General features: G+C 43.6%; 1 protein-coding gene across 1 annotated transcript in view; it reads right to left on the reverse strand.

Annotated features, from left to right (window-relative positions):
* Positions 1-1,680: 1,680 nt before the first annotated feature.
* LOC112394892 (acyl-coenzyme A thioesterase 1-like) overlaps positions 1,681-11,935 on the reverse strand; it is a 10,571-nt gene continuing 316 nt past the window's right edge. Inside the window, exons 1-3 of the mRNA XM_024737860.1 lie at positions 11,637-11,935; positions 6,579-6,781; positions 1,681-4,311 (exon numbers count right to left, since the gene is read on the reverse strand). The exon at positions 11,637-11,935 is cut by the window's right edge and continues 316 nt beyond it. Of these exons, the coding sequence (XP_024593628.1) occupies positions 3,706-4,311; positions 6,579-6,781; positions 11,637-11,935 (1,108 nt within the window). The 3' untranslated portion in view covers positions 1,681-3,705. The remainder of the gene's footprint in view (positions 4,312-6,578; positions 6,782-11,636) is intronic.

Raw genomic sequence — 11,935 nt, forward strand, 5'->3', positions numbered from 1 at the left:
TGTTATTTTGACTTCCTAAAATGTCTTCTGTATATAAGGAAAAACCTACAGTTCTCCTCCTGTGTCTTTCTTTTCTGTGTGTCTCCTTTACTACTCACACAGAACACTGCACTTCTGACACTGCTGGTTACCACATGTGTGGAGGGTTTTATCTCCACACCAGGCAGATCTCTGAGACAACCACCTGGATGTCCTACAATTTAATTCAGTCCTAACACTATCTACCTGGAGATGGTGTCAGTTCCCTGAGGTTAAAGGCTCAGTCCCACAAAACTGCTCTCACCCCTCCTCAGCTGCCAACTGCAAGTAATAGGTCCCCAGGGTACCCACAACTTGTGTGTGATTTGGCAAGAAATCCGAGGTTTCCACAACCCCCTCCTCCTCAGGTTCAACTAATTTGCTAGAGCAGCTCGCAGAACTCAGGGAAACCCTTACATCAACTACCTTATTAAAGGAAATCACAAAGGATATAAAGGAACAGCCAGATAAAGAGATGTGTGGGGCGAGGTCTGAGAGGGTCCCGACTACAGGAACTTCTGTCCCTGTGGAGTTGGGGTGCATCACCCTGCCTGTGTGGTAGTGTTTGCCAACCTGGAAGTTCTCCAAACCCCATACTATTGGGATTTTCTGGCGGCTTCCTCACATAGGCATGATCAATTATTAACTCAGTTTCTGGCCCTGCTCTCCTCTGGAGAATGGGGCAAGACGGCTGAAAATTCCAAGCTTCTAATCATGGATTGGTCTTTCTGGTTACCAGTCCCCATCCAGGAGCCATCCAGGAGCCCACCCAGAGTTGCCTCCGTAGAACAAAAGATGCTACTAGTGCTTTTATCAGTTAGGAATTTACAAGGGTTTAGGAGCTCTGTGCTGGAAGTTGGGAGAAAGGTACAGGCAGAGACCAGTACACATATTTCTTATCATTTCCACCTTCTGTCATCAGGTCCATCTTGCAAAACCTGACACACATATATTCACACACATACACATAGTTTAAATGGCAAATAACACGGTAATATAATGTTGCCAACATATATTAGAATTATCTACTTCTGAAATACATAATGAAATGCTGCTCTAGGTCATGAAGAAACAGGTGAACATTCTAAAGGAATGGGAAATGTAGATTAAAAGGAATATAAATATTTTCCCAATAAGAGAGGGAAATATTCAACCTCACTAACAACAAAGCACAACAATATGAGATTCTCTTTTCAACCTATAAAGTTTATAAAATTATAAAAATTAGACACACGCACACCTATACACACACATTACACCAGTATTGACAACATGGCTGTCTCATACAGTGTCTTTGATGGTGTACTTGATTGTTTCCGGTATGCATAGTAAAGGATCCTAATACTGTTCAGAAGTTTGACCCAGTAATTTCCTTTCAAAGAATCTCTCTTAAAGAAATAATCAGGGCTTCCCTGGTGGCGCAGTGGTTGAGAGTCCGCCTGCCGATGCAGGGGACACAGGTTCGTGCCCCGGTCCGGGAAGATCCCACGTGCCGCGGAGCAGCTGGGCCCGTGAGCCATGGCCACTGAGCCTGCATGTCCGGAGCCTGTGCTCCGCAATGGGAGAGGCCACAACACTGAGAGGCCCGCGTACAGCAAAAAAAAAAAAAAAAAAGAAATAATCAGTGATACACAAAGACTTATACATGTATATGTCCCTTCACCATAGGAACGGACTTTATAAAGAAAAACTATCAACAGAGTCAAGGGCTAACAATAGGGGATTGATTAAATGAAGGGTTGTAGCACCAATCAATGGAATACATATCACTGTTTTTAAAAAGTCATGTATTTGAAGAATATAATAACATGGTAAGAAAAACATCATACAATACTAAGGTAAAACGGATGTACACTTAATTGAGTAAAAACTCAATACACACAATGACAAGCCTAGAGGAAAATGGAAATATTCTAAATGTTAAGTGTGCTAGTTTCTAGCGAATGGATTATATGCAACTCCTTTTCTAGTGAATAATTTTCTCTATTTTCCAAGTTTTTTATGAATTTTTATTACTCTAGATTCCAGAAAAAGAGATCCTATCAGTTAAGACCCATATCAAAAGCCACTATCACTCTGAATTCTTTTCTGATCTTCACATCATAGTATGTAGTTTCACTCTCCCCTCCAGAACACGTGCCTATGGTGTCTCTATTTCCCCTTTTCTTAGATCCTCCTACTCAAGAGAATTTAAAGAGGAAATCATCTTTGTGTCTTTTGAAATACATGGTCTACAATTTAACTTCATCATTAATTGGCCCCCAAATTTCTGCTGCTTCTGCCTTTTATCACTCATGATCAGCATCTAGAGAAGACTGACACTCCAGCTTGATAGATGGCGCGATTCCTTCAAGTGTCACGGAAGACGCTGTTTACAGAAAGTAGCAGAGAGATACAAAGAGAGGAAAGAGGAAGAGGAGGGCAAATCACATACACATTGGTAACAATCAAGGGAAGGAGTGTAGGCATTTTGAGTTGCCTGTCAGCTCCCGCAAAAACATACTACTATGTCAAGGGTTTAAACACGGTTCCAGATCTACTCTTTCAACATCAGTGCCCTGAAATACCCCTCCCCTCGCACTTCAAGTCCAGGAACTCGCCTGAGAACTTAGGCAGGAGAAAGACAAGCCACTTCCTTTGCCTGTGCCTGGGGCTGCTGCCCTGCACAGGGCATGGATGGGCTCAAGAGAGAAGAAACTTGATGTGGGGAGCCGGGGCCCCAGCTCTAGAGGTACCATGCAGGTACTGAGTCTCAGTTTCCTCATCTGTAAAATGAAGATGACACCTGCCTCACAGTGGTATAGAAGAAAAAAACAGCTGGCAAAACAAAAAGTTCTGTACTGTTTTTGAATTTTGAGAAAAAACACCTGTCAGGAATTGCTTTACTGAAAAAGAAAGTTGAGGAACTGGAATACCATATCACAAATTAAGGTGTTTTTTATTTTAAACACATTAAGCTTTAGAAAAGTTCAGTAAGTTTAATATGGAACTATTTATATCAAGTGTTACAAAACTGAATAATTTATTTGCACGCTAACCATTATTAAAGTCACTTATGAAATTCATCTAAATGTTTTACCAGCTTTCAAAATAACTAGTTCACAAAGGTCCATATGTGAAGGTACAAAAATAACTTAAAATACACTTGCATGAGGAGAATGCTTACTCATTCAAGGAGAAGATATCAAAGAACTAAAACCATACTTGCTTTGAAAATTTTTAGTAATTTTTTTTCATCTAAGTAGTTCTATAACTAGTATAGTAATTTACAGCTAAGATGTTCACTTCCATTCTTAAATTAGAAACTCAGATCTGATAATATTTTTGATATTTTATATGCTTTTCTTCCACAGTAGGTAATCATTTATTTATAAATTAATTATTAAACAAAATCCATAATAAATTATTCAAATAATAACTAAGCACCAATTGTGTACCAGGTGTTACTCTTTTCCTTTCAGAGCTAAAGCCTTGTCAGTTGTGTGTTGTTAGACACTAAAGGGCATGCTTTCTCCATCTGTTGTGTTTTCTGTAGCATCACTCTCCTCCCAAACAACTGAAAAAGTATGTAATTTATAAATATCTTGAAAATGTCTTGGTACATCCACTTTAACACTGAGGTAATTATTAAAAAGAAAAAAACTACACATATACACTAATTGTGGCAGCTGTCCCCGGGGTAAATGATTACAGCATTCCTGGGATTGTCGCCTTTTCCCCACCCAAGTGTTTGTGGAAGAAAGTCTGGAGCTGCTGCCAAGCATCCACCTGGGCCCTGGCGTGAGCCCTGGGCTCCCCTCCCCAGATGACAGGACTGCCCACCAAGGTGTGCAGGGAAGCCCGGCACAGGGGGAAGTAAGGAGGCTCAATGTAGTGTCCCGCCCCTGGGTAACAGATGATATGGGGCTTCGCCTTACTATGGGCCTGCAAGCGTTTAGAGGCCTCATTAGCATAGAATTCACTCTTCCAGTTGTGGTCATCCTGACCCACAAGGAACAGGAAGGCACACTCAGCCCTTTCCACAGGAATGAAGCTCTTCTGATCAGGTCCTTCCAAAGGGCTGTTCAGGACATCCAAAATGTCTGTTAGGCCATCTTTGGTCACCTTGAATCGACTTCGGCTGACACCCACAGGCGGCAGTGTCTCACCCTTGTAGTGTAAGGTTCCGCCGACACTGGCCACAGAGCCATTGATTATGACAGCCGCGGTGATGCCCTTCAGGAACGAGGCCATGGAGAGGCAGAGTTCGCCTCCTTTGGAAATCCCAAGCAGCCCTACCCCTGGGCCCTTTACCTGAGAAAAGGCCAAAGGGAAAAGGAGAATGAGTCCATGAACAGTGCAGTGTGGCGAGTAGCGCCTGGACTTGAGAGTCGGTTAGAACTGAGCGTGGATCTGGGCTCTCCCACTTATCAGGGTTTGCAGCCTTGGGATACTGACTTATCCTTCCTCTCTACCTTGCTTTCCACAATTTCTCCGTCACCATTCCTGGTGTCTTCAACCATGTGGATGACAACTAAATACTTTGGCCTCTCAGTTCCTTGACCTCCAAACCTCCCATTATCTTTTTCTCTCCCGACCTCAGACACACACTCCCATTGTCATAACCTAAGTCAAGTCATCAATAAGTACATCATCTCCAAAACATCAGCTTCAAGCATTCTACTCTCTAATCACCAACTTATTTACCTCCAGTTTGGCAATTCTCATACTGCCCACTCCCACCTCTTTGAGACCCTGACTACCATTTTTTCCCTATCAGTACCTCTCATTTTCTCACTTCTCACCTCATCCGGCTTAGATTTCAAGCTTCATTGTTATTATCGCTCCCCTGCAAACACTCCTAACTCCCTTAATACCTCTCTCCCTTTGGTCCTACTCGCCTAGAAAAGTGCTCACCTCAGTTAGCACCTGTTATTCACTTCCTCCAGGCCTGCATTTGTGCAAATGAACACTGCTGGAGAAAAAAATACATGTTTGTTGGGCTTCCCTGGTGGTGCAGTGGTTAAGAATCCACCTGCCAATGCGAGGGGCACGGGTTCGAGCCCTGGTCCAGGAAGATCCCACATGCCGCGGAGCAGCTAAGCCCGTGCGCCACAACTACTGAACCTGTGCTCTAGAGCCCGTGAGCCACAACTACTGAGCCCGTGTAACAGATCTTACTTTCATGTCATGACCACAGATTTCAAATAAGCATCCATACTGCCCCTCAATTCTGCTTCCCTGATGTTTGCTTTCCACTTCTCCAAAAGGCCATTCCACCTTGTCTCCTTCTTCTGTAAGCCCCTTTAACCCCTATTCCCCTTCACTAAAAATAGAAGCTATCAGGTAGGAACTTGTCCTCAATTTTCCCTTCCAAGTCAACTTAGTTCTACATGAATCAAGCTCTCCTTCTTCCCTCCTGTTTCCAAAGTATCTCTAATTCAAGGCCACCCTCTGCTTGTGCTTGGGATCCCATCTATTCTCATCCTTAGGGACTCTGCTCCTGCAATTACTTCCTCCTTCTCTCTCTCCTTCATAACTTTCCTCTCTACTGGTTCATCCCCATCAGTGTACCCCAAGCTCTAGTACCTCTTACATTTTAATAACAATCCTTTGAGCTTAAATCCACTCTGCCCCAGTTTTCTACTCCCTTTCACAGCAAAACTTGTAGGAAACTTTGTGGTTATTTTCTTTCTTCACTTTCTACTCAATCCCCTCCAGGGTAATTTGGGTTTGCCCTATTCCATAAGGACTCTTCTTGTCAATTACCAAACTCTTCTGTTACAAATGCCTTTTTATTGACCTCTCAACAGCACTTTTTTTGTTGTTGTCTTTGTTATGGTTTCTACAAGAGCACCCTTAACTGTTTTCAGCCACTTATTTCTCATAAAGATACTCGGAATAGGATATTACTGTCATCCCAACTTTTGAGAGGAAGAAACAGAGGCCCCAACGTCATGAAGCTAGTTAAGTGGCAAAATCAAACCTCAAATTTAACTTTTCTCTATCAAACATATTGTGCTGGTTCCACTACACCCCATCACATTTTCTAAGAGCTCCAGCACTTCCATCTCCTTTGAGCTCTGATTGAATTATAAAATAAGCAAGGTCTATCTTCTAATCCTCTGATATCCTGAGCCCTCCAAATGCTCTGTACTACCTAGGTTCTTTGTCACCAGGTTCTTCTTTAAAACTGAATCCTCTGCTCTCAGAGGGGCACATGGAGGAGAGGTTTATTAAACACAAACATTTAAACTAGAGACACTGATCTCCTTCCGCTTTTCCTCTACTTCCTGTGTCAAACCCAGGGTTCTCAATGTGTTTGGGCTTGTAATGAAATAGTATAAAATACTGGAATTTAAAATTCCATAATTCCAATTAGGACATCTTTACTAGCAGGAAATCTATTACGGCAACATCTAATTGCATGGAAACTGTCTGGGAAAAGCGACTATGAAAGGCAGTGTGTGTTGGGGGCAGGAAAGGGCTGTCATGAATTTGTCAAGTTCTGTGAAAACCAAGAGCATTTAAGAGAAGGAGAACTAATAACGCAGAACATAAAAATTAGAGGAAGTTCCAACCTGAGGGTGATTAAGCAGGTAGTTCATAGCTTCTTCAAAGTACTCCAGGTGGAGGTTCTCTATGCTCTTGGGGAGGTCTTCATAGTTATAATAAGCCAGAGCCATCACAGCAAAACCCTTCCCAGCCAGCAGACTAGCTCGATATTCCGGAAGGCCACGTCCAGTTCCAGAAATGTCCACAATCCCAGGAAAGGGTGCAGGTCCTTGGGAAGAAACAAAACACAAAACTAAACTATACCTGAAACTCTTTGCAGTGGCGTCAAAAGCCATTTTTACCTATTTGGTGATGTCAGAGTTTTCTGTTGACAATCAGAAATGTTGAACGGCTCTGGTCTTCAAAGATCCAGACTGTGGCATAGGCTAAACCTACATTCCCCGCTATACCTGGGGCCTCAAAGCCCCACAAATTTTTACAAAGAGCATGTACTATTTTTGTGGTTAAAAATAATTTAGGGCTTCCTTGGTGGCGCAGTGGTTGGGGGTCTGCCTGCCGATGCAGGGGACACGGGTTCGTGCCCCGGTCCGGGAAGATCCCACATGCCGCGAAGTGGCTGGGCCCGTGGGCCGTGGTTGCTGGGCCTGCATGTCCGGAGCCTGTGCTCCACAGCGGGAGGGGCCGCAGCGGTGAGAGGCCCACGTACCGCAAAAAAAATAAAATAAAATAATAATTTAAAGGGACTTCCCTGGTGGCGCAGTGGTTAAGAATCTACCTGCCAATGCAGGGGACATGGGTTCAAGCCCTGGTCCGGGAAGATCCCACATGCCACAGAGCAACTAAAACTAAGCCCGTGCACCACAACTACTGAGCCTGTGCTCTAGAGCCTGCAATGAACACCCAGTGCAGCCAAAAAAACAACAACAAAGACTCAATTGGCAGGACTTCCCTGGTGGCCCAGTGGGTAAGACTCCGCGTTCCCAATGCAGGGGGATTCAATCCCTGGTCAGGGAACTAGATCCCGAATGCATGCCACAATTAACAGTCCACATGCTGCAACTAAGAAGTCTGCATGCCGCAACAAAGATCCCAAGGGCCACAACTAAGATCCGACGCAGCCAATAAATAAATAAATAAAAAATTTTAAAAAGACTAAATTGGCAAAATTCGTACAAACCCTCCAAATACCTTGGCCAAAAGCATTGCCGTTGGTCCTTCTAAATCTCAGATCCACCCCCTTTGGAACTCATAAACTCTCACCCTTTGAGATAGTCACAAGACATCCAATGCACCTGGCCCCTGCCTCTTTTGATTCACAGCTGATAAGAGGAGGTATATTTCATACTGTAAAGACCTAGTTGCTTCCATTAAAAATAATCAAGCTTTGGTAGAGCAATCTTGTCACAGAGCAATCCCAGGAGATGAAAACCTTAAGCATCATACCTTGTATTCTGGAGATTTCCGCTTGAAAAAGACACCTCCAGAAAGACTTTTTTAACCCCACTGGGAAGGCCCCTTACAAGTAGTGCTAACCAACTCTTGTGCTGACAAACTCCAGGGAACAGACTCTTCATTTACATGACACATCTAAAAAAAAAGCACCAAACCGTGCCTGGACCTCACATCATAGGATGACCTGAAAGTAAAGATTTCCCAGAATCGAAGCGCACGACATCTGACCAGACAGCTTTGCTAAGATGTCAGGGCCAGTACTGTTAGAAAGTTCAGGATTCACATTAGTCTCTTCATCTGGACTGTTAACTGACTCTGGATTCTTATCCAAATTCAGGGTAACTGAACTTGCAACCTCACATGCTATGCCAGTAATAACACATTTGGTTACAAACAGTTCTTTTAAGGTAAGACACTGTTTTAAAATGTCTTTGAAGTTTTCCTGTCTTCACGAAGAGTTCATTAGCTGTTGCCTCATGTTTATACCTGCACTGTACCTTCCTGAATGCACTTGGTTAACTGTTTTAGATTGACTAGGCCCTTGTTGTATACGCTCGTCTATTTTGCTCTCCTGGCTGCTTTAAACGGGGACTTCCAGGAGGCATCCATGGCTCTGGGTTCGCCTCAGTAGGGAGAACTTTTCTCCCCGAAATCAGAGTAAGTGCCAATAAATATTTGTTCAGTTGGCTATCTTCAGGCCTAGGATCCTGGTTTAGAATCATCATACAATTCGGAATTGTCATGTTACTTTTGATTCTATACTTGTTTCCTGTCAAACCTCTGTAAAAATGATATATACCAAAAGAGATGATCTCTAGTTCTTAGGGTCTTGAGAAATAGGGACTATAGACGGAAAGTTCCTGAAAGTTCTCCCTCCTACCCCTCCTTGTTACTCAAATGTGACCTCAATAGGTTTCCACTCTGTGCAGTTTCCCTCTAACAAGGGACATGACACCCAGGAAAGGTCCTTCCTGACACAGAAGGACAAAAAGCCACTCCACTGACTCTTGATCATCAATGGTTTTGGAGAAAGATCGTGATTACAAGGGAGAAATGTGAAAACTAATAAAGGGAAACCTCACTACAATGGAGTAAGGAGGACAGAATTGGGGAGCTTTCCTGCAGTACCACTCCATGTCAATTATAGGAAGAATTGTCAATTACAGATCACAACAGAAAGATCATCAACAGGAAAGAATCATCAACTACAGGCCCCAACAGCAGAAGATGTAAATGGCCTCCCCTCCAAGAAACTGACTACCCCAACAACTCAACAATGAAAAATCACCATTATCCCAAACTCTCTTTTCTCTGATGGACTTTTGTTCAAAACAACCCCTCCCAGCTTCCTCCTTTTTCTCTATAAAATAGCGTTCTTCTCCTTGCTTTGCTGCACTTTCCTATGGTTTTAGCCTTAGCTTGCTTGTTCCAATTTGCAATTCTCTGCTATTCCCAAATTAACCCATTTTTGTTAGTCAAATAACTAACTTTTATTTTTAAGGGCAACAGTGGGGGTGCAAAATGATAAAATCACTTTGGAAGACAGCTTACAATCTCTTATAAAGTTAAACATACACTTAGGTTATGACCCAGCAATCTCACTCCCTGGTATTTACCCAAGAAAAATGAAAACTTGTGTTCACACAAAAACTTGGATGCAAGCGTTTCCAGTGACTTTATTCTTAACCTCCAAAGACTTGAAACCCAAATGTCCTCCAACTGGCAAAAGAATAAACAAACTGTGCCACATCCATCTAATGGGAAACTTCTAAGACACAAGAAGAAGGAACTACCAATATATGGAGCAACAGGAATGAATCTCAAATACATTATGCTAGACTCAAAAAGCTACCTACGGGCTTCCCTGGTGGTGCAGTGGTTGAGAGTCCGCTTGCTGATGCAGGGGACACGGGTTAGTGCCCCGGTCCGGGAGGATCCCACATGTCGCGGAGCGGCTGGGCCCGTGAGCCATGGCCGCTGAGCCTGTGCGTCCGGAGCCTGTGCTCCGCAATGGGAGAGGCCACAACAGTGAGAGGCCTGCGTACCACAAAAAAAAAAAAAAAAGCTACCTACTGTGTATAAGTCTAGTTATGTCACATTTTCACTATTTACATTAAAAGTTTGTATTTAATGTGCAAATTTTAAGGACTATTTTTAAGGCAAATACTTTATACGTAGAACTTTAATAATTCAGTACTAACCATCAAAGCCCTGTCGGTACCTGTTCCCCTTCCCTCACTTTCCACTATTCTGAATTTTATCAATCTCTTGATTTTCTTCACAGTCTTACTACTTGTAAGTATTCCTTAAATGGCATTTTGTTTATTTTGCCTATTTTTTTGAATTTTATCTGAATGTAATGATACTGAATGTGTTCTTTGGAGACTTGATGTTTCCATCAACACTGTTTTTGAGGTTCACCCATTTTGATTCTTGGTTTTTAAAAAATATTTATTTATTTATTTAGGGCTGCATGGGGTCTTAGTTGCTGTGGCACGCGGGCTTAGTTGCCCTGCGGCATGTGGGATCTTAGTTCCCTCACCAGGGATCGAACCCGTGTCCCCTGCATTGGAAGGTGGATTCTTAACCACTGGACCATCAGGGAAGTCCCTTGATTCTTGTGACTATATTTCAATTACTTTTGTGCTATAAATATACCTCAATTTATTCATCAGTTTTATTGCTGATGGACATTTAGGCTGTTCCCAGTTGTTTTTGCTCTTACAAACATAAATACCTATTGGTGCACCAGGAGTAGAATGACAGTCAACTTTCTAAGTAAAAGCAATTTTTTCCAGAGTAGATGAATAATTGTGTTCCTTTTTTAAAAACAATTATTTATTTTATTTATTTTTGGCTGCGTTGGGTCTTTGTTGCTGCTGGCAGGCTTTCTCTAGTTGCGGTGAGCAGGGGCTACTCTTTGCAGTGCATGGGCTTCTCAATGTGGTGGCTTCTCGTGGAGCGCGGGCTTCAGTAGTTGTGGCTCACGGGCTCTAGAGCGCAGGCTCAGTAGTTGTGGTGTACTGGGTTAGTTGCTCTGCGGCATGTGGGATCTTCCCGGACCAGAACTTGAACCCGCGTCCCCTGAATTGGCAGGCGGATTCTGTGTTCCTTTTAGCAGTGTATGGGAGTTCCTTTTCCTCCACATACTGGTCAAAAACTGGTAATGTTAGACTTCTAAATTTTGAGGGTGTTGAGTGTACTGTTTAGTTTTACTTTGCATTTCCCTGATCCTAATCAGGACAAGCATCTTTTAACATTTTCATTGGCCTGTTGCTTTTTATGTAATGGTAAAATTTACCAATAATTCAAAAGATTTCCAGTGGATAGCAAGAGGCCTTCTTCCTTCATGGTAATTTTCTTAAATCTTAATATACTCTGGGAGTTAGAAGCAAAGTTGTAAAACTGAGAAACTTTAGAAAGAAAACTTTAAAAACTGGAAACTCCTTATACTTTTTTTTTTTAATTACAACTGTCTTTACCCTTTCCTTGCGATGTCTTCGTTCTGACCTCTGTCTTGGAGCAGCAGAGCCACCTCCCCAGCCAGCCTTACGTTCCATTCTTGTCTACTCGAAATTTTCAGGCCCCACAGACCTTCGGAATGTCGGGAGCTACCTACTTACTGCCTTTCTCTCTCACAGACAAGACAAACTGGGAAGCAGAAGGCTTACCGGGAGGCAAGAAGAGCGTGGCGCGCACCCGGCCCGAGCGCACGGGCTCGCGCCGCACCCCCGGCGCCAGGAAGTCGCGCTCGTGCACCGCCCGGCCCAGGAGCCCTCCGGCCTGCGGGTCGTGGCCATGGAGCACCTCCAGCTCCACGGCGAAGGGCGTCTGCACGTCCCGCTTCCCCAGCCGCAGCAAGGGCTTCTCGGGCTCCAGAGCCCATAGGAGCCCCATGGGCTCCAGGCCCGTGAAGCTGCCGCCCAGCGCGGGCGCGCGCTCCAGGTCCAGCTGGCCGTGGGCGTCGGCG

The sequence above is a fragment of the Neophocaena asiaeorientalis genome, unplaced genomic scaffold (genome assembly GCF_003031525.2).
Source record: "Neophocaena asiaeorientalis asiaeorientalis breed wild unplaced genomic scaffold, Neophocaena_asiaeorientalis_V1.1 scaffold49, whole genome shotgun sequence".
Lineage (NCBI taxonomy): Eukaryota > Metazoa > Chordata > Mammalia > Artiodactyla > Phocoenidae > Neophocaena > Neophocaena asiaeorientalis.